Below are 27,970 nucleotides of genomic sequence, written 5' to 3' on the forward strand. Positions count from 1 at the left end.
ATTCGTGGCTGGGGAATTCTGGGAATTGAAGTCCATCTTAAGAGTTGCCCAGGTTGGGGGAACCCTGGTTTATATACCATTTGGGATTATAGACAGGACAACAACTCCCAGAAGCCCCCAGCGAAAGGGCTTATGGGAGATGAAGTCCAAGCGCTGCGCCCTTCCAGGCGGCGCTAAGGAGCAGATGAATCAGAAAAAAAAGAAAAAAAACCCGCCCCGCCTCCTTTCCTCTGATTGGCCACTCCGTCAAAAGTCACCCCGCCTCTTTCTAGCTTATTTTCAACGGCGGGCCGACTGGGCGGAAAAAGAAAACTGGCGTTCCCGCCTCTTTCGCTGATTGGCTGCTGTCCGCCAATGAGAAGCGCCGCCGCTCTTCCTTCTCCTCCCCCCCTTCCTCCATATCAACGGCCTCCCGTTCCCCAGAAACTCTCGCGAGATGAGACGGGGTGGGGGCGGCGCCTGAGGCGGAGGCCGAGGAAGAGGAGGAGGAAGAAGAAGAAGAAGGCTCGCCGTCCGGTTACGCCGCCATGGCCGCGCTTCGGGGCTTCCTCAGGGCGCAGCGCCTGGGCCGGAGAGCGGTGAGTGCCGGCTTGCAGCCACAGGCCCGGCCTCCCTGACGGGCGGCCCTTCAGGGTAGGCCGGCCGCGCTCCCAAGGGCAAAGGTCACATTGGCTGGGGACCGAGTGGGAGGGGCTCCTGAGGGGGCGTGGCCTTTAAAGCCCCTCCCTTCCTCCTCTGCCGGCCCTGCAGGGTAGGACAGGGAGGGCAAAGTGGGGCTGGCAGGAATGACCCAGGGTGGGGGGGGGGGGTCTTTGGGGCGGGGATAAACTTAGCCACGCCCCTCTCACCTGGAAACCCCTCCCCCCAGGTCTTTAGACCACCTCATTGCAACATGGGGGTGTCCCCAATGGGGTCCATTTGCAGCCTGGCTGCCTAAATTGGGGTCTCCTCCAGGTCAAGGGGCCTTGGGGGCACCCGAGGGGCGGGGGATGATGGCCTGGCCCACTTTCCCATGCCCCTCCCCTTTATTCTGGGCATGTGCTGCCCCGGTGGCTCCGTCACAGCACCAGATACTCTTTTGGAGGGGGTCCTGAGAACCGGATGTGGGACCCCCTTTCCTCCCCCCCGAAAAAAATCCCCTCTGAAGAAATGGAGCCCTTGGGAAAATTTGGGATTTGACGGCTTTGATTTGTTTTGTCTATTTCAGGGCTCCCCAAACTTGGCCAACTTTATAAAGACTTGTGGATTTCTGGACTCCCAGAATTCCCCAGCCAGCCGTGTCTTTTTTTCTCTTAACCTCCTAAAGTGGAGAGAGATTGCAGAGGAAGGGATCGCAAGAGGGTAAGCTATGCTGGCTGGGGGATTCTGGGAGTTGAAGTCCACAAAGTCTTTAAAGTGGCCAAGTTTGGGGACCCCCGGTCTATGGACACAGCCAAGGGAAGTGAGTTTTTTTTTTTGCATCTTCCCTTCTTTCCAAGTCTTCCACTCCCCCACACCCTTCCTTCCTTCCTTCCTTCCTTCCTTCCTTCCTTCCCTCCCTCCCTCCCTCCCCTCCTTCCTTCCTTCCTTCCTTCCTTCCTTCCTTCCTTCCTTCCTTCCTTCCTTCCTTCCTTCCTTCTTCCTCCCTCCCTCCCTCCCTCCCTCCCTCCCTCCCTCCCTCCTTCCTTCTCCCTTCCTCCTTCCTTCCTCCTTCCTTCCTTCCTTCCTTCCTTCCTTCCTTCCTTCCTTCCTTCCTTCCTTCCTTCCTTCCTTCCCTTCCTTCCTTCTCCCTCCCTTCCTTCCTTCTTCCTTCTTCCTCCCTCCCTCCCTCCCTCCCTCCCTTCCTTCCCTGTGGTTAGAATGCAGCATTGCAGGCTAGCTCTGTCCAGCAATCTTAAAGGGGCCAAGGTTGGCTGAGGAATTCTGGGAGTTGAAGTCCACCAGTCTTAAAGGGGCCAAGGTTGGAGACCCCTGCGATAGAGTGTGTACATTTATTGACATTTATGTATTTTTTTTAAATTTGGGGGAGTGGCGTACGAATTCAAGCGGCTTGCTGTGTACAATTTCTGCAAAGCCCTGGCAGGCTCTTGGGGAATGTTCCTGGCCCATCCCTGGCATGTCAACCTTTATGTTGGTTATTCTGGGCTGGCTTTCGCAGGTGGAATCAATCCAGGAGAGATGAGCTTTGGGGCTGAACAGCCGTGGTCTCATTTTCTGGTGTCTGAGCAGCTGAGAGACAGGCTACAACGGCGTTTGCTCTGCCTCCGAAGTTGCCAGCTACAGCTGCCCACAAAAACATCAGGACGTCAAAAAAACAACCACCACCCTGGTGTCCCACCCTTCAGCTCCGAAGTTCATAGCTTCCTCGTGGTGTCATTGACAGCAACATCCCATAAGTTGTGATCTCACCGTGTGAAGGATAGAAATGAAGAGGAGGGAGGGGTGGATGTGTGTGGCCTGTGAAGAAAAACAAGGAATCAACTGCGCCTGTTTTTGTGTGGGAAGCTGGTTGTAGAGCTGGTTTCGCTTCTTCTGTGCCAGTGTGGTTTATTTGGTAAAGTTGGTAAGAGAATGTCCTAGATGTTTGTTTTTCTGGTTTTGCCAACTGGATGGCTGGGTCTTCAACGTGGCGTTGTAGCCTTTGTGGTTGTCAGTGTGTGAAAACTGACCATGGATTCTTCTGAGATGGTATTCCTGGAAGTGGGGTAAACAGCTTACTTACATACTGAGTTAGTGTTCTGACCCAGGCTTTCCACGACCGTAATTAAGCACACGCTTAGTCCAAACAACTCTTGTTTTATTTCAACGCTGGGAATTATGTGCATTCCCAGCCCGTAATGAGTCCCAAACAATTCCTCGAGATAAGCACCCACCTTTCTCTCCTTTGAATTGCTGCCAGCAACTAAAGTGCCAAATGAACTGTAAAAAAAAAAAAAAAAAAACCAACCTGAAGTACCAAGTCCACACAGAGCTTCAAGGATTAATCCGAACAGAATGAACGACTTTGCTTCCTGCAAAGGTTTCTCTACCTTTGCCTGTCCTTTATATCTTACGGGAGGAGCAATCACCTCCCAGCCTTACTCCTGAGTCGCCCCTTTTGTCTCAGCTGCTCTTGCCTTCTAGAAGCTCTGCACACAAGCACACTGGAAACAGGCTCCCCTGGGTCCTCCTCCTCGCTGCTGCGAGGCTCCGGAGGCAGCATCCCACTCCCGGATGGTCCTGGCCCCATCTCTGCATCGGATGCAGGACCCTTGTCTGAGTCCTCTGCAGACTCCCTGACTGGTCCCCTTTCTTCCCCACTGTCCGATTCCGCTGCTGGCAAACCACAGCAGTTAGAGGCCACGTTTGAAACTTGAGTTTTTGCTGGAGAGCAGCACCCTCTGGTAGCTTAAGAGCTATGACAACAGGCTGCCTGTTGGGCTTGTAGACGCAGAAAGAAGAGCACCTCTGCAGTGTAGGAATTTCAGATTAAAACATTCCTCAGATCTTTATCCTCTGCTTGACTAGATCTTATGGAGTGTATCTGCTGGACTTTTAAAACCAAGGTTTCTCAAACTTGCGTTTAACGGGGATTGCACGGCAGGTAAAGAGCAGAAATAACTTAAGACAGTCCATTTTCTCTCACCAGGTCAGGAATTTGGGGAATTTGGTTTCTGAAAAGGTTTAAAGACCCCAGGTTTAAGCCTCTTCCCCCCCCCCTTCCCCCCGTGGAAATGAGCTCTATAAACATGAATAGAGCAATCTTACTCCCACCGTGTGTTTATACATTTCCAGCAAAGTACCCATCAATGTGTCACGGGTGAATTATGCGGCACTCAAGCTTTCATTAAAAAAAAAACAAACCACCACCACCCCGCCGGTAGATGTTTTCTCCCGCAGTTTCCATCGGGGCCCCGAGTCCCCCGCGAGGCAGCAACGCAAGCCACATCAAAAGAGATTCGTGGGCTGAAGCCGCGAAGGAGGTAGCAGAGCCTGTTGGGTGAAGTGTTGCTTAATGAAGCCGTCGTGGGTGGGGGAAAGCCATGACTTTTGCACAAGCAGGCCGTGCGAGAAACTTTCTTTCTTGGAGGGCTGCTCTGTTAATGGTTAACTGGAATCCCGCAACTGGCCAGGACCCTTGTTTTCCCTCCCTCCTGGCTGGGTTCCTGGTCAAAAGTGGATCAACTTTCAAAGTGAGCAAGGTTGGAATAGGACAGAGAAGAGACCAACCTTTTCAAAAGACGTTGATCAGTCGATCAGCTTAGAACTGGAAGGGGCCTTGGAGGTCATCTAGTCCACCACTACCCCCAGCTCAAGCAGGAGAGCATATACCATTTCAGAGGCTGTTCAGTCTCTTTTTGAGAGTGTTTATAGGCTCTGTGTGATGGCACAAAGGGGCGTGGCACAAAGGCAACACAGTCAGTTAATAAGAGTCCTTTTATTAGCTCCAACTTTGCCCCCAGTGCCCTGGTTACCTTCTGGGCTGGAGAAAAAAACTCCCAGGAACAGCCTTTCGCTGCAGAGAATCAAGTCCAAAACGTGGTCAACACAAACTGTAACTATAAGTCCAATCAAGCCAAACTGAGGTACTCAGTTTGGCAGGGCAGGAGAAGGAATTCCAGACGTGAAGGAATGGCCATAATTCAACACGGTTGGGAGGATGCCAGGAATGCAGATAAGCAAAGACAACAGGATAAAGTCATATTTGCTCCCAGCAGCTGCCGCACTCAGCATGCATCTCTTTTAAACTCTCTTCCCAGCTACAGCTAATGAAGGGAATCAGGGCCCTTTCCTCCCCTATAAGCCACTCAACCCACATGCTCCCTTCTCGGTTCCTCCTTACATGCCCTAGGATGAAGAGGGGGTGGGCCTGGGATTTCCTCTGACCTCCCTCTCCCTTGTTCTACCTTTTCTCTGCTCTGCCCAGCCGGTCTTTGCCCTTCCCCAGCCTCCTCCCCAGCCAATGGAGCCACCCTCCTGCTCCCTGCCAGCTGTTCGTCTTCCTCCTTGGATTCAGACTTCAACAGGAGCATGACACTCTGTTTTTTAAGGAAGGACGTGGAAAGATAGAAAACCCCCTGCATTTAAAAAAAATCTTAAAAACAGAGCAAGGCACTACTGATAACACACTATGTATCTAGTAATAAAAAAGGTCCTATGAATGCATGGCCCAGATAAAAGTAATCCCAAAACAAATGACACAGAAGGTTTCAGGAGGAAAGGTGATCAGCAGGAGCAGCTAGTCAGCTGGTCCACATTCTGGGTAAGATCTGCCCCTTTCACCAAAGGTGGAGAAATCACTTCAAGGAGAAATGGACGCAGGTGGTCCTCGGCTTACAACACTTGCTTTAGTGACTGTTCAAGGTTACAACGGCACTGAAAAACCCGAATGACGACCATTTTTCACACGACCACTGCAGCCATCCCCAGGGTCACAAGATCAAAATACAGACGCTTGGCAACTGACTCATATTTACGGCGGTTGCAATGTCCCGGGATCATGGGATCCCCTTTTGCGAGCAAAAGTCAGCGGGGAAGCCAGATTCACTTCACGACTGGGTTACTCACTTTATCAGCTGCAGCGATTCACTTAACAACGGAGGCAAGAAAGCTCATCAAATGGGGCAAAGCTCACTTAACGAATGTCTCCCTCAACCACGGAAATTTTGGGGCTCAAAAGTTGAAGATGCAGCTCCAGAAAAGTGACCTTTGATCCCATCCTCACGAATTTTACTTTAGGTATTGTTGTGGTCTGCCGGCAGCCTAGGCGGAGCTGGCAGCAGAGTCGGACAGTGGGGAGGACCATGAGCCTCCTGGAGTCTGGGGAGGGCTCAGACGAGGGATCTGCATCTGATGCAGAAATGGGGCCGGGGCCATCTGGGAGTTATGTGCTGACTCCGGAGCCTCCAGAATCTGACATCAGCGAGGCAGAGGAACAGCGGGAGCCTGTTACCAGTGTGTGCATGCACAGAGCTGCCAGAAGGCAAGAACAGTTAAGACAAAGGGGGCGACTCAGGAGTAAGGCTTGGAGGTGATTGGCCCCTCCCATAAGAGATGAAGGGACAGGAGCCTTTGCAGGAAGCAACTTTGTTTCATTCTGGTTGGTTTAAACTCTGAAGCTCTGTGTTGCCTTTGTGCTCCATTTGGCCTTGTACAGCTAATTGGCAATGTAGTCATTGGCAGCATTTCAAGGGAGATAAAGGTAGGTGCTTATCAGCCTTATCCCGAAGGACTGTGGCTGACTTCTGTTGGACTATTCACAGACTGTTTGGGATTCATTATGGACTGTGAATGCATATAATTCACAGCTGTTGAAATAAAACAGAAAAGGTTTTTGGGAATAGCGTGAGACTGTTAACTGTCTCGGGAAGCCTTGGTCAGAACAGGTATTTATTAATAAATAAAAGACAGCTTCTCTCCAGAAAACACTGGATGGGTTTTTTTTTCAAGAACCTTGCTGGAAACTTAAAGCTTCCCAACTTTCAGCCGTTACAGCATATTTCCCTTTGTGACAGGACCATAAATTTAAGCAAATGTGGGCATTTTGCCACGAAGATACAGATTTATTCCTCCGGCAGCAGCGCCCTGCGGCCTTGTAACTTTTTCTGGGAAATGATGGATGGAGCGTCATCAAAAATGTGCTCTTTTTTTGATGTACTTATTGGAAATAAGTAATTTCTTCCTGGTAATTCACCTCGAATGATTTAAAAATCTTTTTACACCTTTGGATGATTTAATGCCCTTACGTGGGAACCTGAAGCATCCTATGGAAAACCGGCGCTATTCTTCCCACGAGGTCACGGATCACTGAGCCCATCATCCAGGGCACCTCCATAACTTGGAGGTCTCAATAAAATCTCTTTTTATGTGGAGTCAGTAATGAAGCAATTGAAAAAGGTAGTTATGAATTTGCAGTGAACTTTAAGGAGTGGGGGAAAAACATCTAATAAATTGGAGAATTGGTTGTTCTAAGCGTGGAAATAAATAGCGAAGAAAACTGAAGATTCAAGCTCAGGTGTGTACAGGTAGTCCTCAACTTAACGACCACAATTGAGCCCAAAATTTCTGCTGCTAATTGAGATGGTTGTTAACTGAATTTTGCCCCGTTTTACGACCTTTCTTGCCACAGTTGTTAAGTTAGTCATGTGGTTATTAAGTGAATCTGTGAATTTCCCCATTGACAGGTCGCAAAAAGTGATCTGATTGGGACACAGCAACTGTCATAAATATGAATCAGTTGCCAATCGTCTGAGTTTTGATCATGTGACTATGGGGATGCTGCCACGGTCGTAAGTGTGAAAAACGATCATAAGTCGCTCTTTTCAGCGCCATTGTAACTTCGGTCACTAAACGAACTGTTGTAAGTCAAGAACTGGTGTTCCTTGTTTCCACAGTTAATGGGTCCTCTGGTTATTTTTGGCATGGTATTTCATAGACTGAGAGGCACCGTGGCATAGTGGTTAAGGCAATGGATTAGGTACAGATACAGATTAACAGAGTTGGGGGGGGACCTTGTAGGTCATCTAGTCCAACCCCCCACCCAATTAGGACCAAAGGAGATCCAAATTCTAATTGGCCTTTAACAGATAACAACTAATCAAAGTTGGAAGGGACCTGGTAGGTCATCTAGTCCAACCCCCTGCCCAACAGGAGACCCTACACCATTTCTGACAGATGGCAGTCCAGTCTCTTCTTGAAAGCCTCAAGTGATGAAGCTCCCACAACTTCCGAAGGCAACTTCTGTTCCATGGGTTGATGGTTCTCCCTGTCAGAAAATTCCTCCTTATTTCCAGGTTGAATCTCTCCTAGTTCAGTTTCCATCCATTGTTCCTTGTCTGGCCTTCGGGTGCTTTAGAAAATAGCTTGACCCCCTCCTCCTCTCTGTGGCAGCCCCTCAAATATTGGAAGGCTGCCATCCTGTCTCCCCTGCTCCTTCCTTTAAGTATGGAAGATGCTCGGGTGAATTTTTGGCCAGGCATTTTTCAGCCCTAATGTTGAAAACATTTATCTACCATCTCATACTATTAGCGTGTTAGATAATGTTACAGCAACCTTCCATGGTTTGCAACCATAATCACCCTTGCAAGTGTATTGTTTTGGGATGATAAAAATTTATATTAGAGATACCAAAGTTATTGAGGTATGGAGAACCCTTCACAAATAGATCTTGATAGAAAGCAACAGTTCTTGTTTTAAGCTTGCAAACGTTGGGCATACAGGCCTCTATGTACAAAATAATTTATCCTCTGGATGAAAACAGAGCAGTAAACAAAGGCTGACATTTGTGGCATATCTTATTTGTCCATGCAGAACTTCCAGGTATTTTTGATTTTTAATCAAACTGCTTTTTTCTTCTTCCTTTGTCTTTTCCAGGTTTCATTACTTCACCGGTTTCAGAGTACGCTGGTAATTGCCGAACATGCCAACGAGGCCCTGACACCAATTACTTTGAACGCCATTACTGCGGCAAAACGACTCGGGGGTGAAGTGGCCTGTTTAGTAGCAGGGACCAATTGTGAAAAGGTAAAACAAAAAAGTATGCTGACCCAGGGAGCTGGTGTCATTTATAACTTTAACCAAAAAGTGCTAATTTGTCTGGTGTGAGAGTCTTTCAAACTTGTGTACAATATATATATATATATATATATATATATATATATATATATATATATATATATATATATATATATATAATATATATATATATATATATATATATATAAATGTTGAAGCTGTCTAGGCTATCTCAGTTAGGACTGAAAGAATTGAGCATATCCTAGCTCCAAATCAATATTTTTCAACCTTGGTAACTTCAACTCCCAGAATTCCCCAGCCATCATGGAATTCTGGGAGATGAAGTCCACACGTCTGAAAGTTGAGAAACTGCTCTTAATTATATTTCTGCATCTCCCATGTGTATTTATTTTCTCGCCAACATCTAGGCCAGGGAGAAATGCTTCCCTTAGACCAGTGTTTATCAACCTTGGCAACTCTAAGATGTATGGACTTCAATTCCCAGAATTCCCTGGCTAGCATGGCTGGGGAATTCTGGGAATTGAAGTCCACATATCTCAGAGCTGCCAAGGTTGACAAACACCGCCCTGTATAAATAATAATCTTAACATTCCAGATGTGTGGAGACTAGGTTTAGTTTTAATTTATTTTTAGTTTATTTTTAGTTTAGTTTGGTTTATTATAGTTGCCCCTTGTACAATGAAATTAAATACCATTTTCAGTCTCCATTATGACTATGAAAATAAACACAAACACACATCCTTCACATGCTAAACATTGAATTTAAACCTCCCCCCTGATGTTGCATTAACTGTAATTCTACAGTAGAATCCAACAGAGCTCCTGCCCTGGGATAGAAGCTGTTTTTCAGCCCATTTGTCCTTGTTTTTATTATCCTGTGCCGTCTGCCCGATGGTAATAGTTTAAGAAAGGGTTCCCAGGATGAGATGAGACAGCTAGGAATTCTGGGAATTGGGGAACACTGACCCCCCCCCTCTGCTTCTCACAGGTGGCACAAGAGCTGAGCAAAGTACAGGGAGTTTCCAAGGTGCTTTTCGCCCAACACGATGCCTATAAAGGGCTTCTGGCTGGTGAGTTTCTTTTTTTTTCCAAGCGGATTTTGTATTGAAATCCTTGGCAGACTTTCTTTTGCCAGATCCTCCTTAAGAAGAAGAAGAAAAATATATAACATTGTGCTGATCGGTTGCATTTTCCTCTCCAGAGGAACTGACCCCGCTGATTTTGGAAACTCAGAAGCAGTTCAGTTTCACCCACATCTGTGCCGGAGCAACTGCCTTTGGGAAGGTGAGATTTTAAATTAGATTTTTTTAATAGAGCTTAGTTCACCCAGAAGCCCTAAATATACTTCTTAAATGTAGCTGTCATTTGCAGGGCAGAGTTTCTGAACCGCTGCTTAGTTTTGCTGAGTTGTTGCTTCCGTGGTGACCCTCCGTGTATTTATTTATTTTTTTAATATTTAGAACCTCCTTCCCAGAGTGGCAGCTAAGTTGGATGTTGCTCCCGTCTCAGACATCATTGAAATCAAGTCACCGGATACTTTTGTGAGGGCTATTTATGCAGGTGAGGTTTGCGGGCCTTTTCGGGGCTACCTGTGACCCCCCCAGAAGCTCGAAAAGAAAAGAAAAAAAAAAGAAAGGAAACTGTAGAATCTGGGGGGAAAAGAAATGATTTTTTCCGACACAGCTAATGGGATCCTTCCCAGTCCTGCAGGATTGTAGGTCAGTGTTTCTGAGAAAGCAGAGAGCGCTTCTTAATTAACCAGATCTGCAGACATTCCTGATACGTATTTTTTTAAAATTTATTTTATTTTAGGACATTAATATTGCGTTCTTGTTAATGCACTTCTGATCAGATTTTGCCAGCCGTCAGCCATCCGGCTCGATTCCTTTTATTTCACGGGGGTTACACATTAGTTCGGATTTCAGCAATCTACGTAGGGTTATTTTTCTTGGTTAGCAGGACATTGATACAATTATTTGTAATATTTAATTGACTTCCCCTAATTATTGTGCAGCCCAAATACTTGTCTAGCCTCATTACGTTTATCTGATCCTCTAATGTAATTTGGGCATGGAAACATGAGCTTTTATGTCATTTTAAATTTGTTATGGCAGAGTCCTTTATTTTCCTTTGGTCAATGCTGTCCTGCCTTGGAGATTGATGGATTACATAGAGAGAGGCTTGAAAATCACTGTCTGATAATTCCCTTTTTAAAAATCATTATGCCGGTGTACCAGTAGATAAGCTCTCCTTCTGCTCCCTCCCTCTCTCCATCCTCCTCTTCCTCCTCCCTCCCTCTTTCTTTCTCTAGTTCTTCCTTCTCCTTACCTTTCTCTTCTTTTTCCTCCTCTCTCCCTCCCTCCCTCCGTCTCCTTCTCTTCCTCCTTTTCTTCCTTTTCCTCTTTCTCCTTCTCTTTTTCCTCTTCCTCCTCCTCCTCCTCCCCACCTTCCATTTTCCAAACTCCCTACTCTCACAAACATTTTTTCTTTCTGATTGTGGCTTGCAACGGATTGTGTTCAGACAGTAGGTGCTTTTTCACGCAAATCCACCCCGCAGACTCCCTGCAAAAATTCATTTCTCCCGAATAGGTCGAGTTGTTCAGCTTCACAAAGGAAGGAAAGGATTCTCAAAGCTCGTGGAAAAAGTGGAAACGCACAACTCCCAAGGCTGCTACTGAGCCTTTTCAGTTTCACTGTCTGAAGTAGTTTCATGTGAACAACAAAGTCCCATTCTGGGATGCAGCTGTGTTTAACTCTTTTTTTTTTTTCCCCCTCTGGGTTTTTGTTCATGTCAGGCAATGCTCTGTGCACTGTGAAATGTGACGAGAAAATCAAGGTCCTTTCTGTCAGGGGGACTTCCTTCGAGGCTGCCCCAGTGAGCGGGGGCAGCGCAGCCGTAGAAAAAAGTGAGTTTTCCCTTCTTTGGCTTCAGATGTCATTGGTTTAAAACAGTGATGGCTAACCTTTTCAGCTTGGTGTGTCGAAAATCGGGAAAAAGTGTAGCCTTCCTCGGGTCGCGTGTCACTTCAAGAAATATCAATAATTTGGTTTATGACGGACTGGGCTGGGGTGATCACACAGGGCTGTGAAACTCGTCTCCCTGGTCTCAGGGCTGCAGGTGCAGGATGTGGGGATCGGAAGGCCACCTTACAGGGCTGTGAACCTCATGGATCTCCTTTCCTCCTGTAGCGTTCCTGAGGTAATGAAACTGACAAACCTCAGTTTATGACGGTTAAAACTGGCTCTCTGCTGCAAAGATCTCGCGGCAGCGGTGACACCACGCCTCCACGCAACAAGCAGGGAGCAGGGATTGGAGCAGAGCACAGGCAGCCTCTAAATGTGCAGGCTTTCCCCACACCAACAGGCGTGTCAGTCAAAAGTGCCTCGGCGTGTCACGAGTGACACGCGTGTCATAGGTTAGCCATCACTGGTTTAAAACATGGATCAAATACCGAAACTTGCTGTCTAAGACGATTCTTGCGTTACCCCTCTCTTCTTGTGTTTCCTGATTCTCAAAAGTTCTCTATCAGTTTTGATCTGTGCTCCTTTTCTGTGCTTAGAAAATCTGGGTGGATATTTTATGGAAATGCAAGGCGTGTAGAATTCTTGGGTGCCATACCTTGCAATACCTAGCTTGTTTTGGGCAGCTGCTAAGATTTAAACTCAAACTTTCACCCTGCCCAAATGCAATCCTAACTGTCATGCTTGGAAATGATAGAAAGCAGTTGGAGTAAACTTCTTTTAGTGGGGTCCTAGTCGGTCTCTGAACTTTGGGTGGTTTTCTTGCCGACGTCTCATTACCCAACTAGGTAACAATATCAGTGCCGGAAGGAAATGTTTTCAGTAGACTCAAATTTGTGCAATAAGTTTCTGTGGAGTGAAGCCCATCGTCCTATGAAAGGAATGCTAATCTGATTACGGCTCTTTTATTTATAACCCTGTTTAAAATGTGTTTTTAGAGAAGAATATTTTGGCTTGGAAATAATAGCTGGGGAATACTTTGGATTTTGCAGAAGTATTCAGCCTCTCTTAAGCATCAGGATTAATTTTTACTTAATTCATTTTTAATTTTTACACAGTATCAGCCCCTGCACCTGTTGGTCAGTCGGAATGGATGGAGCAGAAATTAACCAAAAGTGACCGGCCAGAACTTACTAGTGCAAAAGTGGTTGTGTCAGGTGGTGAGTAGTGATTAATCAAAGTTTATTCAAATTCAAAAGGGAGAATGTATACAGGTAGTCCTTGACTTACAGCCATTCGTATAGTGGCCATTCAAATTTACAACGGCACTGAAAAAAAGTGACTTATGACCCCAAGGTTACATTGTCAAAATTTGAATTCTTGGCACCTGATTCATATCTATGACGGTTGCAATGTCCCGTGGTCCCCTTTTGAGACTTTCCAACAAGCAAATTAAAGGGTGTCATGCCTCTGTTGGAATCTGATTCCGAGGGAGAGGTGAAACAGCTGACAGGGAGTGGGAATGTGGTTCCAGTGGCTGTGGAAGAAACTGGGGAAGGTCACAGTCCGGCTGGGCGTTCAGAGGAAGACCCAGGCCCACCCCCTCTGCATCCTAGGGCACGCAGGGAGGAGCCGAGAAGGGAGCAACATGGCTTACGGGGGAGAAAAGGGCCCTGATTCCCTTCAGTAGCTGCAGATAATTCACGCTTTGCTTCCATCTTGGTTTGTCACGTCTTATCTGGGTTCTGGCGTCCTCCCAACTTTGTGTGTTTCATTATCTTTTGAATTCTGCAATTCCTTATCCTGCCCTGTCTCGTTAATTGCTGCAGCGTGGTTTGTGTTGGTTTTTATTTATAATTTAGATGTACTTTGGGTTCAGACTGAATTTCTTCCCTTTAAAAACTGTTCTTGAGAGAGTTTTTTTCTCCAGCCGATGATAACTGGACATCGGGGGCCAAATTGGAGGAATTAAAGGGACTCTACCTACTTTTGTGACTTTGTTGCTTTTGTGCCACGCCCCTTTGGGTCATCCCAAAGGGGGAAGCCAGATTCACTTAACAACCAGGTTACTAACTTAACTGCAGTGGTTCATTTAATGACTGTGGCAAGAAAGGTTGTAAAATGGGATGCAAAACTCACTTAACAACTGTCTCATTTAGCAACAGACATGGTCATAGGTTGAGGAGCACTTGCGTTTTCAAATACCCTGCCAAAATTCTGGCTGTGGAGCTTCCAGCCAGAGATAGAATAAAGGGAGAAACCCCTACTACACTGTCTACCTAGGTGTTTTGTGACATTAATCCCCATAAATACCAACCTCTGACTTAACAGTTGGTGAAGAACTCCAGTAAAAGTCCTCTAATTCCAAACTGATCTGCTCTTCATCGGTCGCAGTGGGCAGATAAGACTAACGCTGGATCTCACTCGGTGTCTCTACCTTAAAAGAAAGCAGTGAAGTGCTTCTCTGCATTCCTGCTAGAATATCGTAGCAAAAGGCAGGACATGTTGCCAAGATTTAAATCCTGTTTCTACCCAGTTGGTTTTGTTCCACTCGGATAAGGAAATAAGTCATTAATCCCAAAGCGACACTTAACGTGAAAATAACCACAGCAAACGTCATCCAAATTCTTCATTTCCTTTACTGGAGTGCATGGAGGAATTAATTGGGCAGAAGAAGAAGTCGGAATAGACAGTAGAATGCAAGAGCGGAAAGGAACTTAAAGATCATCTAGTCCTACCCCATCACTCCCGGTCTAGTGCAAAGAACCCTCCATTCTTGCATCCCTGAGAGATAGCCATCCCTGTCTTTTTTTAAAAAATAAATAAATGAGAAAGTTCACCAGCCCCAAAGAGAATCTGTTTGATGCTGGACTTTATAATTTGAATAGATTTAATTTCTTATTTTTAAGGGCGAGGCTTGAAGAGTGGCGATAACTTTAAGCTGTTGTATGACCTGGCTGATCAGTTGCACGCTGCAGGTAAGAAAAGACGTTTTAGTTTTGATTCTTTAAACAATTCATATTCTGTTGTTGGTGGTTTTTCAGTGGGGAGGCTGGTTCAGGGTTGGCCATTGATAAGCGAGGAATCAGTTGGCTTGGATGCTAGTTTCTCTGCGGGGTCCTTGGTGCTTTGGTTGTCGACTTGCAGACATTTCACCACCCAGCTTGGTAACATCATCAGTGCTCTGATGGCGATGGCGACCATCATACACTGATGATATGACCATGTCATGAAAGGTCTATATCAAGAATCAAGCTCAGACTGCACCATAGTTTAACTCTGAAGCTACGCATATTCTTTTCCTGGTCTTTTCAGGCCCTTTAGAACGGGTCATCAACCTTTTGGACCTCAGGGACCACCAAACTCATCATTTTAAATCCCGCAGACCAGAGAACCTGGTAAAATCCCCCCAAAAAGTCTGCAGGAAAATCCCCCACCCCGTTTTCCTACCGATCGATCATTATTTGGGATCGCAGGATACCATCTCCATCTCTGTTCTCAGGAGAAAGGAGAGACTTTTGGCTTCATGCAAGGAAAGCAGCAGAAGCAGCAGAAGTCTCTCTTTCTCTCCCCCAAACTCTGCCAAAAATGAGTCTTTGCCGGCGCAGCCCCTTGGAGCAAGGAGGCCTTGCAGGGTCCCAAAGACTCATTTCTGGTGGAGTTTGGGGGAGAGAAAGAAAGACTTTGGCTGCTTTCCTTGCGTGCAGCCAAAAGCAGAAGAAGAAAGAAGCGGAAAGAAGCAGCCCGGTGGCCAGGCCAGGCGCGTGGGGCAAGTTTTCCCCCCCCCCGCCCACTTCCCCCTCCCCTCACTACCTTGTGCTGTTCTCAGTGCAAGCAACGCAAACCTTGTGTTCCCACGCAGCCTGGTTTAATTGCTTTGGGGGGGACATTTCTCTGCGGACCACCAAAATTTTCTCGCGGACCACCAGTGGTCCCTGGCCCACCGGTTGGTGACCGCCGCTTTAGAATATTATCAGTCCTGTCAATCTGGGACAGGGGCGGGAATCCAGAAATGGATATTTGGCCCAATGAAGGAATTTTAACCTCAGGGAAGGGATTGGGACCAAGCGCTGAATCTTCTGTCTTCATATCAAGCGATCTTTCTTGGTTACAGTCGGTGCTTCTCGAGCCGCGGTGGATGCCGGCTTCGTCCCCAATGACATGCAAGTTGGACAGACGGGCAAAATTGTAGCCCCGGTAAGTTTTGGAAGACCCAAGCGGTTGGATCGCGTGTCAGAAGAAAAGAACCGTCTTTGTGTCTCCTTCCTACAGCTGTTTCCGATTGTCAGTTGCCTGAAGTTTTTTTTTCCATTTTTGGTATTAATTTTATTTTTATTTTTACATTTTAAACAATGTGGTTCCAGGTCTTCACCCTTCACTGCAAACATGACCTTAATACATATTTATCTTTCACGTTCAATTCTATATCGTATCATTACTTCCATTTTCCAATATTTTTTTTCCATGATTCTTATTTTCTTGACACTTATTAAATCCGTTTTCAATTTTTATCTTCACTTAAAATCCTTTTTCTTCAAATATACTCATATCTTGTTTTATAGTCTGTGGTCAGTGGAATGGCTCTTCCTTTGAATATTTTTGGAGAGGAGCTGTGCTTATTAATTTGTCCAGAATGGACCACCCTGTCTTCCCCGTTCAGTTCCTGCTGGTGGAAGTAGGGTGTCTCTGCTTTTATGACTGTTTATACCAGTGTTTTTCATCTTTAAGAGGTGTGGACTTCAATTCCCAGAATTCCCCAGGCAGCACGCATGAATTTGGGGAGCGGCAGTCCACCCATCCTGGCTGGAGGTTTCTGGGAGTTGGAATCCCCAAGTCTTAAAAGATTTGCAGACTGCTAGTATCTGAGGGGTTGCCCCAAAGAAGGGGGGGGGGTCAACTTATTTTCTAAAGCACCAGAAAGAAGGCAGGACAAGAAGCAATGGATGGAAACTAACCAAGGAGAGAAGCAACCTGGAATTAAAGGAGAAATTTTCTGACAGTGAGGATAATTAACCAATGGAGCCCCCAGAAGTTGCAGCTACTCCATCACTGGAGGCTTTTAAGAAGAAACTGGACAGACACTTATCTGAAATGCTCTAAGGTCTCCTCCTTGAGCAGCGGGCTGGACTAGAAGACCTCCAAGGTCCCTTCCATCTCTATTCTGATCCTTCTAGCAAGTGTCCAACCTTGGCAACTTTAAGACCCGTGGAACTTAACTCCCAGAATTCATGGCCGGCCAGGGAATTCTGAGCGTTGACGTCCACCTATCTCAACGTTGCCAAGGCTGAGAAAGACTCCCCGGAGGGAATAATTCTTCAGAACAGGACATTCAGATCTAAACAACACCACTTTGTTTGCTGACTGGAGGAGAGTTGTGCAAGAAAAAGCACCCAATTCAACAGGGATGCTGTTCGAAAAGCTTTTATTAGAGAAGTAAAGCTTGAGGGTGGACTCAGCGCCAGGAAAATAAGGCGAGCCCCGCTTTACAATTTTGCATTGGCATTACGATCACCAGAGAGCCAGGACTGCGCTGTTTTATGGGTCTGTAGTCTGTTTACGGAACTGCCACAGGTAGCTTACCTGGCCAAGAAATCAGGGGAGATTAAAGGAGAATGGCCTTATTCATAGCATATCATCCTAAAGGGTGCTTCTGTGTGTGTTTTTGTGTGTGTGTGTGTGTGTGGTCACAGAGCTGGTTATGTGAGTTGCGTCACTCCTTCTACAGGTACTCCTCGATCACAATTGAGCCCATGGTTTCTGTTTTTTAAATGAGACATTTTGACATTTTGGTCCCATTTTAGAATAGAATAGAATTCTTTTTATTGGCCAAGTGTGATTGGGCACACAAGGAATTTGTCTTTGGTGCAAATGCTCTCAGTGGACATAAAAGAAAAGATACATTCATCAAGAGTCAAGAATCATCAGGTACAACACTTAATGACAGTCATTGGGTACAATATGAATAGAATAGAATAGAAATTAGAATAGAATAGAATGAATAATAAAATATAGAAATAGAACAAAACAATAGAATAGAATAGAATAGAATAGAATTCTTTATTGGCCAAGTGTGATTGGACACACAAGGAATTTGTCTTGATGTAAGTACTCTCAGTATACAGAAAAGAAAAGAGACATTCGTCAAGAGTCAAGAATCATAAGGTACAACACTTAATGATAGTCATGGGGTACAATAAGCAATCAAATCATACTAGGAAACAGTCAATATCAATTGTAAGGATGCAAGCGACAAAGTTACAGTCATACAGTCACAAGTGGGAGGGAATGGGTGATAAAGAGTGATGAGAAGATTAATAGTAAGAGCAGTGCAAACTGAGTAAATAGTTGGGCAGTGTTGAGGGAATTATTTGTTTAGCAGAGTGATGGCGTTCTGGAAAAAACTCCTTGTGTTTAGTTGTTCTGGTGTGTAGGGCTCTATAGCCTCGTTTTGAGGGAAGGAGTTGAAACAGTTTTATGTACGGGATGTGAGGGGTCTGTAGATATTTTCACAGCCCCCTTTTTGACTCGTGCAGGATATACAGGTCCTCCATGGAAGGCAGGTTGGTAGTAATTGTTTTTTCTGCAGTTCTAATTACTCTCTGAAGTCTGTGTTTGTCCTGTTGGGTTGCATTTTACGACCTTTCTCACCGTCGTGGTTAAGTAAATTGCTGCAGTTGATAAAATGTCTATGGAGATCCTCAGTCACATCCAGGCCATGGTTGGTCCTAAAGGCAACGGGCCTTTCTGCTTTTTCTTTGAAGAGGTTTCGCTTCTCCTCCGAGAAGCTTCCTCAGCTCTGAGTTGCTAAGTTAATTTAGTTTACTTTATTGTCCTTGCCTCTCGTACAACAAAATCAAACACCATCTTCAGTGCACATCATGACCATGAAATAAACCCAAACACACATCCTTCACATTCTGTACATTGAATTGAAACCCCCCCTGATATTGCATTAATATTGCACTATATGGTAGAATTCAACTGCCCTGGGATGGAAGCTTGTTTTTCAGCCTATTTGTCCTTGTTTTTATTATCCTGTACCATCTGCCAGATGATCATAGTTCAAGAAAAAGGGTGCCCAGGATGATCACCCAGTCGTTAAGTGAACCTGGCTTCCCTCTGGCTTTGCTGGTCAAGAAAGTCGCAAAAATCACATGACCTTGGGGACACAGCAACGGTCATAAGTACAAACCAGTTGCCCAGCGCCTGAATTTTGATCACATGGCCATGGGGATTCCTGCAAAGGTGGCAACCGTGAAAGACGGTCGTAAGTCCCTTTGTCACTGAACAGCTGTGGACAAGGTGATAACAATGGGGCAAAATCAACAACCTAACAACTGTCTCAACTTAGCAACACAAACGCTCGGTTCAATTGGGATCGTAAGTGGAGGATTACTCTTTAATGCTTCAAATCCCTCCACAGACATGCAACCGTCTCTGGGTTCTTCCAACTCTATGATTCCTATGACGTGCAAACAGTAATGTGTGTGTGTGTGTGTAAAACATTCAGACTCCCTTGCCCCATTTAGGTTGCCAGCAGCTAAGTGGAGAGTGAACCAGGGCTAGGGGGTCACTTGGGGTGTGTGTGAGAATTGCACAGCCGGCTGGAAGTGTTGACCCAACTAGAGCCAAGGACTTCCTTGCAAAGTCCCATTTGTCAGATGGATGGTTAGCAACGAAGCCGTGGATGTTTCTGCTCTACTTGCCTTGAGTGCCAAGGAGTTTTGCCGAGAGGCCCCATTTTCTAATGTTGGCTTGAACTCTGCTGGAAGTTGGTTTGCACTCTCGATGCCCAACTGAATGCTCCCCCAAGGTCTATACGTATATCTTCCAGGTCATTTGGATATTCAGTGGCTGCCCTTAAAATGCTTTTGGAGTTCAGCCACCAAAGAAAGGATATGCCTTCTGCCACCTTTTCCGTCTGGATTTTCCTGCTAGGTGACCTTCAATATCAATCAGAAGAGACCTTGGAGGTCATCTAGTCCAACTCCCTGCTCAAGCAGGAGGCCCTATACTATTTCAGAGGCTGTGTGCAGTCTCTTCTTGAAAGCTTCAACTTCTAAAGACAAGCTGTTCCACTTACTTCTCCTTAATTCCAGGTTGCTTCTCTCCTTGATTAGTTTCCACCCATTGTTTCTCATCTTGCCTTCTGGTGTTTTGGAGAATAATTTGACCCCCTTCCTCTTTCTGGCAGCCCCTCAAATATTGGAAGACTGCTATCATGCCTCCAGTCCTTCTTTTCTCTAGACTAGCCAGACCCAATTCCTCCAACTGTTCTTCATATGTTTTGGTCTCCAGGCCCTTAAATCATCTTAGTTCTTCTTCTATCTTTAAAGAAACGACCAGAATTTAGATAAAATGAATAGTTTGCTTAAAAAATTACTGAACATCATCACAAAGGCTTCTTTCTAATGCAACTTTTTTTATTTTGCATCCAAGTTTTTGTACCCCGTACTTAAGAAATTCAAGCCAGTGTTTTTGAGTGGTGCATTAGGAAACGCCTATCGTGGAGAGCAACTTTCACACTTTTAATAACTTGCATTCCTGGAAGATTTTTGCACTAAAATTTCTGCAGAGATGAAGATCATTTCAAGCTGCTTCTATTTCACTGAGCCCTAACTTTTGAAAGTGTACAGTGCATCTCACTGTATCAGGTTATTTTTTACCTCTAGGCTACCACTGGTAAACTTGTGCCTGATTAAAATTTGGAGGAAAATTTGCTTTCGATTTAAGAAATTGTTTACGCCTTTTGAAAGCTTTCAAGGTACAACTTCGAAGCATTGTTTGCCCGTATCCAGGAGAAAAATGTTCAGACCCTTTTCCCCGCCCTGTGAATTTTTAAGTTTTAAGACTGACAGCCTTGTTCGGACCGCATTATCCGACTCGGCTTTTAAGTCCGAGAGTTCTCAAATTGATGCTCTGGCTCCTTGGGGATTGGTGCAGAAACATTAAATTGTACTAAAATATTCATACGAGAGTGCATTTAGCTGAAAGCAATTGATGTGCGTCTCCCAGGAGAACAAAAGGAAAAGGAAAAAAACAAAAAACCCCGAACTTAAAACTGCAGGGCCCTGCACTCAAGTGAGCACCCCAAGCGAGCTCCTTCAGAGTCATCACGTGTACCAGCTGACCAAAGGCCCTGTAAGTTCTTCAAGTGAACAAGGATTAGGGAGGGATGAAAATGCTTGACCTGGTGGACTCCTTAGGAACGTGAAATTATTCCGTGGTTGGGATTAGAACCGCTTCTCCCGGCACGGCAGGATCTTATGAAAAGTCAGTACCGTATCGAATATTAGAAGAGAGTATGTGGCGCTTAGGGTTGAACCCAGAGGTGGGATTCAGCCGGTTCTGACCAGTTCTGGAGAACCCAGTAGCGGAAATTTTGAGTAATTCGGAGAACCGGTCGATACCGCCTCTGACTGGCCCCACCAACCCCATCAATTCTCTGCCTCTTTAGTCCCAGCTGATTGGCTGGGTCTCCTTTTGTTGCCCTGCACAGGAGAATGGAGCTGGAAAGCAGGTTAGTGGGGTGAGGAGGGAAGGGGGATTTTGCAGTATCCTTCCCCTGTCACGCCCACCAAGCCACTCTCACAGAACCAGTAGTGACAAAATTTGAATCCCACCACTGGTGCAGAGAGTTATCACGGAGGGAGAGAAGAAAGGGAGATGGCGTGACATCAAGAAGATGCCCGAGTCCAACCTTCGGCTGGGTGCAGAAATCCAAAGGAATGCTATTGGGTCTCTGAGCTTGGTTGCCTTCTTGCAGACGTTTCATTACCCAATGAGGTAATGTCATCAGTGCTAGAAGGGAGTGGGGTTTGTGGAGTGGAGGAGGAGAATTGTGGCATCTCTGGTGCTTTCTGAGTTTTGTTGTTTGTTTGCAGGTGTTTCATTACCCAACTAAGTAACCTCATCAGTGCTGGAGAGAGTGGTGGTTTGGGTTTTGCTCCCTGTTAGTTACCTAGCATGGAGATTTATAAATAAACCATATTTGCACACCACTCAAGAGTCCAAAAAATAAAAATAGAACCCATAAACAAAAGGACCAGAACATCTCCAGCAGCCACCACCCAGATAAGCAGGGATTAACACCAGACAAACCATGAAGCAGAAAGCAACCCCCAAATCAAAAAACTACCAAGGAGGAAACACACACTTTCCCAAACAATGGCAGGGCACACTTTGTACATAAGCACCATCACACACTGATGGTGTTACCTGGTCGGGTAATAAAATGTCTGGAAGCAAACCACCAAACTCAAGAGAGCACCGAGGACCCCACAGTGTTGAAAAAAAAGAAGAGGAAAAAAAAAATTACAGCTTTTAATTAAGCAACAGCATGATTTCCTGTAGGGCCACCTGAGCTTTTTTCCGCCTCTCCCTCCCCTCTCCTGTATTATATCTGCCTGGAAAAATCTGTTTGGACTTGGTTTGTATCCAGATCAAAGATGTATTTTGATTTGGGAAACAAATCACCCCAAACCAGCTGTTCCAGGCACACACAGCAGCTGGTGCACAGGCCTCTTTGCAAGCCCTGGTTGGAAGCGATCCTACTCCGCACAAGGGAATACGTCCAGTTGAAACCAGCAGGGTTTCTTAATACAGGATTGTGCCAAAAGCTTCCAGCGAAGAAAGTTGTTGCTATGTTGTTTTCATCGACTTTGCTAAATCTGGAACCCTAATCCTCTGGGTGTGTCATCAGTTCTAGCAGCTACACTAAGTAAGAGATTAGTATGTATTTTAATGACGTTCACATTTGATGGAAAACAAACCCTAAAACTACGGTACGGATCACCTAGCAACCTAGCTTCTTGCCAAGGCTGTCCCTGAAATTGGAGGCAGCTAACCAACACAAGACAAATAGTCCTTGACTTGCAACAGTTCCTTTAGTGACCGTTCAAAGTTACAACAGCACTGAAAAAGTGACTTACGACCATTTTTCATGCTTACAACCGTTGCAGCATCCCCCAAAGATCAAAATTCAGATAATTGGCAACTGGTTCATTGGTGACCTCATGACAGACAAAGCTGTGAATGCTCCAACACTGGAAGTTTTTTAAAAGTTTTTAAAAAGATGTTGGAGAACCATTTGTCTGTAGGGTTTCCTGCCTAGGCAGGGGGTTGGACTAGAAGACCTCCAAGGTCCCTTGCAACTCTTATTCTATTCTAAAGTCACCGGGGAAGCCAGGTTCACTTAATAACCGGGTGACTAAGTTACCAACTGCCAGTGATCCACTTACCAACTGTGGCAAGAAAGGTCCTTAAATGGAGCAAAATTCCCTTGTTTCCCTTAACAGCAGAAATTTGGGCTCGGTTGTGGTCGTAAGACGAGGATTAGCTGTACTTCTGCAGTTGCAGAATCATTCTTTCGTCAGCTTAAAAAGGTTTTTAAAATATTGTATTCTTTTTTTTCTCTTTCCGTGCAGGAGTTATATATCGCTGTAGGAATATCCGGAGCCATTCAGCATCTGGCTGGGATGAAGGATAGTAAGGTACTGGGCAAAACTTTTGTGTGTTTCTACGAGGAGTGGATGGTTACTGCTTTCCAAATTGGGTTTTGTAGTAGTTGTTGTTGTTACTGGCAATGCAAAATCTAAAGGACCCCAAATGAATTCTCTTCCGAAAATAAATTAGTTACAAATAACTCAAAATAACGTTCAAACAGTTCACAGGAGAACATATTAATAGAGACTGTCTTTTAAGTCCTTGACTGCCAAATCTGGAACCCTGAGTGAGAAACAAACTGAGTTTTAAATGTGAAAATAAAATTAGAATCTGTCCACTCGATGCATTTTCATATATTTCAGACTGTGAGGCATGAATTCATGCATGACAATGTACAGTCTGAATTATGGATTTACTATTGCGCAGAGAAAAAGCGTCTTTGAATATTCCACAATTTATCCACTCAGATGGAAACCTATTATAAAATGATAAAAGCTTTAAAAACTTAACTGGTTAGTACCCATGTTTAACGCTTGGATTCTTATCCAGCCTGGCCTGTCAGATGCCAAGGAAAAACTACTCTTTTTAAAAAATGGGAATGAAAACAATTCCCAGCGTTGCAATAAAATAGGTTTTGTTTTTAAAACAAGTTTGTGAATAATTACGGTTTTCGAAGCCTGGGTCAGAGCAGCTATTGCCTAATTCAGGGCATATTTTAACATACCAAACCTTGAAGGTGATTGTTGAGTAACATTCAAGTCTATTTTACTTGTGGATTACTCCCAAAGAAAGACATCTGTTCCATTCCCCGTGGAAATATATTTAAGGATTATGTCTTACATTCACCTGAGGTTAAACATTTCTGATCATAATAAAATCTGCTTCTGCCTTGCCTTGATAATTGATCCTGTACTAAAATTGAAGAATAAAAAGATCTGAAATTGATATCCTCCTTTTTCTCTTCAGTGACATCAGCTAAAAGCTACCCATAATATTTTATTAAATTGTAAAAGTGGAATGAACATTTTAAGTGTTAGGCGCTGAAATGGTAACCATTTCAGTTCAATGGAGAGGTGCGATTTAGATTAAGCTCCGGGCAGTTAAAAAGGAATAAGGGATCCAGAATTGGCATGATAATAGTAATAAAAGAATGGCACCCGGTGTTATAAATTCTAGCCCAAAATGGAGGCACTTGTATCGATAATGATAAATTGATGGGTGTCAGTAAAATTGAGCCATTTCAAAGTATATGAAGCATTTCAACTCCCTCTTATTTCAGATTTGGCAAAAGAGTTCAAGTGACAGAAGAGCACTTTAGTTTTTACTAAACTTTCACCCCATCTTCAGAAATGAACAAAAAAATCCATTTGGTTTGATTTGATTTGGGCTAGGAAGTTAAGTTCGGCTTATAATTCATTAATTCAAATAACTGGTGGACTGGATCAAATGATTATCTGCTTCTATGCTGTCGGTGTTATGCTGCTAATCTGATTTTTTTTTATTTAGATGGTTACCGTATTTATCGGCGTATAACACGCACTTTTTCCCCCTGAAAATAGGGGCAAATGATGTATGCGTGTTATACGCCGATATAATGTTAAGAAGCCTTCGGTGAATGCTGCTGGGATCGGGGATCAAGGACACAAATGAAAGAAGGGGAGGGAGGAAGCAGCGAAGCCTGTCCTTCTCTCTGGGTCAGCTCTCTCAGTCTCTCTCTCGCTCCTCCACCAGCACAGGAAGAAACTGCTTCAAAGAAGCGGGGGCTTTTCCTGTCGCCGCAGCTTCCCGAAGCGCCTGTTTCTCCCCACCCCCACCCGTCCGCCCGCCCGCCCGCAGTGCTCCGTTCTGCCTGCCTGCCTGCCTTCGTTAATGGTTGAATCGGAACAGCTTCGGCTGAGTAAAAGAGGCGAATAGTTATTATTCTCAGCGAAGCTGCTCCCAAACAACCAGAAACTAAGGCAGGCAGGCAGGCAGGCAGAATGGGACACTGTGGATTGAAGCGCGGGTGGGAGTGGGGGTGAAATTTCCTCTTAAAATGAAGATGCGTGTTATACGCCTTGCGTGTTATCAAATGGTATTTAAATTCCTAACATGTATTTTCCAGAGCCAAAATTTTTCACTTCGGTTTGACCTGTGCTCTACCTCTGTGCTTAGAAAATTTAAAAGATACTGTCTTTATTCAAACAAATAATGTTTATTTAAAAGGGTTTTAAAGTAACTCACAGTAATCACATTAACTGTCTCTTCAGTGGCTTTCTCTCCATGCTAGGAAATATCAGCCATTATGAGGAATTTTGCAGGGAATATACCCTAGAGCGTTCTGCAAGAAAAATGTATTATTTACTTCACTTACAACAGTAGAAAATGGGTTTAGTAGAGGGTGGAACCGCCGCTGCCCCCCTCCCTTCCTGGATGCTAGGCTAAATAGACCATGATTTCATCTAGTGGAGTGAGAGTGGCTGACAATGGTTGTCAATCTTAGCAACTTTTAAGAGGAATGGACTTCAATTTCCAGAATCCCCAGCCAGCATGGAGAACTCTGGGAATTGAAGGACCACCTCTCTTAAAGTTGCCAAGTACAACATCACCTGTAGCTCCCAGTTTGCAATTTTTGCAGCCCCCCGAGTAGAGTTACTCATTGCAAACAATTTTGAAGCTTTTAGCTAGCTCCTTAGACTGTAAGTTGGGATATGACGATAAATCAGGCAGTAGGAACACCCCAGAAAAATCTCTTCATTATTACAAAGCTTAGCGATCTGGATTTTATTTTATTTTTTTGGAATGCTTGCAATATATCCCACTGGGATAAAAGTGAAAAAAGTCAAGATGAATCTACTATGGAAGAGATTCTTGCTTCGAGAATAATGAAGTTCTCCTGGGTTTCAGAGAAGAAGGCAAACAAGCCAGAATTTCTGACATTTGCCTATGTAGGAATTTGTGAGAAAAGGGGTTTTCGTTCACTTAATTTCTGAACTTCTGCTTTCTGAACAATTAAAGGGAACTCATTTTGGAAAAGCTGTTGTGTTTAGGCCAATAGCAGCAAAGCCATGCATAATACTGCAGTGTCTGTAGACTACCCTGTCAATAACTTGGGTTTCTCTAAATAGCCCCATTTCGTTCTCTTACAGACCATCGTTGCCATCAACAAGGACCCTGAAGCGCCCATATTCCAAGTTGCAGACTACGGTATAGTAGCTGACCTGTTCAAGGTGAGTCTTGCTTCCAGAGGGATCAACCCAAACACATTCCTCTTCTTGATGTGAGGGGTGGAAGTCGAATTAGACTTCAAACCTGACATTTAGCCTTCCTTGTTCTGCATGGAAATTCTCACCTGTCTTGGGTTATAGCACTGGGTCTTCTAACCCTTAATATTTCAAGCCATAGAAAGCTTTATCCACCAAACCTATCAACTTTTGACCTCCAATTTTGATAGCAAGCCTACATAAAAACGCAACAATTGACTTCTTATGATCCTAACAATCCGTAGACTATATATTATTTTTCAAGAATATGATGATGTGTCTCGGGACTTAATGTGTGCCGGTGGTGCTCACGGTAAAAAAATGACCATAAAGATTATCTTGTCCGTTTGTTAAGACTGACCTGCTACGAAGCAAGAAACTTACTTGTATTTTATACCAAGTTATTGTGGGGGGGTCTTCGGTGCTTTCTTGAGCTTGGTCGTATTTTGCAGACGTTTCATTCCCCAACTAGGGAACATCATCAATGCATCGCGCTGTCAAGATGGCAGCCGCAATGATGTGGTGGCCGCTCCGCCCGATTCCATGCAACATGCATAAAAAGTTGGGGGAGCTTTGGATGTACCATTGCGGCCGCCATCTTGCTGTTTCCCCCCCACCCACCCCCATTATGCCCTGTGGAGAGAAGACAGTCCGAACTCTGCCAGCAGTTAATGCTGTTCCTCTGTGATTTCCTGCCAGCTTGGCAGTAAACACCGGCCTTTTAATAAGCTGGAGACAAAGCGACATTCGGAAGAAACACGATGTAGACAATTTCCTTAATAAATTTTGTACGACCACATTATTTCCACTTAATGGAAATGTAGCTCTCTTAAATAATTGAGAGGCTATATTCATCAGACGGTGAGTTCAGCTGGGATCTCTCCAAGCGGCCGGCATCCTTACAGCGCCTGGAAGGATAAAAGGTGTAATGGATATTTTACACAAGCAGTTTGCGCAAGTGTTCAGGTGTAACCGGTAAGGAACATGCCACCTGCTCTCATCTTGACGCTCTTCGGATGACAAGAAGGGAATCACCTACTACCTGCCCAGGTGTTTAGCCTCGGCAGTTCCACCATCAGGGGCCATTCCTTGGCACCAATTTCTACAAATAAAGTGGCTTTTCCTCCCCAGTGGATCGCTTTCAAACGTTAAAAAAATCTTTGTCTAGAATAGCTTCCTCTGGTCCAAACAGTGAACTCAGAAACTGAAATATATCAGTATGTTAGTTGATGGGCGGTCCAGGCTTACACATTTTGTATGTTTTTAAAAAGGTGAGTTCAAATATTTAGTTGCTTCCAGTGTGGATATATAAGCATCTCTTTTACATGGATTAAAAGTTGGATAGAGGTCTATTGCCTATTGTTATTTGGCTGATAGGTATGCTTGTTGTTTTGTGTCGCTTCCAGGTTGTTCCCGAATTGACGGCAGCATTAAAAAAATGAAAGCTATTCCGTGTAAGGGAAGGGATAAGCATCTCTTCATACAGAGAGAGATATTATTTTTAAGCAGTTTAAATTATGTTTTATCAAACTAGAAATGTAAAAATTGCCAAAAAACAAAATGCCAATAATGACGATCTTGCAATGCACCAATTTCTGCCCTTTTCATTTGGCTTTGTAAATTCCTGAACTGTTTTTCTAATTCTCTAATAAACATACACCTGCTGTATTTTGTATTATATCAGGCTGTGGAAATTCCTTATATTATTCTACAGTGTGATTGTTAAAAGAGTTGATACTTTACCAAAGGGGGCCAGGGAAAACTGGAATGTCAAAGGATCCAAAATCAACCTACGAATGTTCTGTTTTTTTGGGGGGGGTCTACTACCA

General features: G+C 44.7%; 1 protein-coding gene across 1 annotated transcript; it reads left to right on the forward strand.

The window, feature by feature from the left end:
• The first annotated feature begins 461 nt into the window (after positions 1-461).
• Positions 462-27,819, forward strand: ETFA (electron transfer flavoprotein subunit alpha). Its single transcript, XM_026684566.2, has 12 exons — positions 462-578; positions 8,332-8,481; positions 9,482-9,563; positions 9,695-9,777; positions 9,954-10,053; positions 11,289-11,399; positions 12,573-12,674; positions 14,364-14,432; positions 15,569-15,651; positions 22,881-22,946; positions 26,028-26,108; positions 27,548-27,819. Exons 1-12 carry the CDS (start codon positions 528-530, stop codon positions 27,581-27,583), a joined length of 1,014 nt encoding a protein of 337 aa, XP_026540351.1. The 5' UTR covers positions 462-527; the 3' UTR covers positions 27,584-27,819.
• Positions 27,820-27,970: the final 151 nt, after the last annotated feature.

The sequence above is a fragment of the Notechis scutatus genome, chromosome 11, assembly GCF_049901735.1.
Source record: "Notechis scutatus isolate UNSWTSFEM ecotype Mainland chromosome 11, rNotScu1.2, whole genome shotgun sequence".
Lineage (NCBI taxonomy): Eukaryota > Metazoa > Chordata > Lepidosauria > Squamata > Elapidae > Notechis > Notechis scutatus.

Excerpts from the sequence above, each read along its gene's own strand:
- ETFA (XM_026684566.2), top strand. The coding sequence starts at position 528 with ATGGCCGCGCTTCGGGGCTTCCTCAGGGCGCAGCGCCTGGGCCGGAGA. Across the intron at positions 8,482-9,481 it reads CAGGGACCAATTGTGAAAAG|GTGGCACAAGAGCTGAGCAA; the intron begins GTAAAACAAAAA and ends TGCTTCTCACAG. Across the intron at positions 14,433-15,568 it reads TGATCAGTTGCACGCTGCAG|TCGGTGCTTCTCGAGCCGCG; the intron begins GTAAGAAAAGAC and ends TCTTGGTTACAG.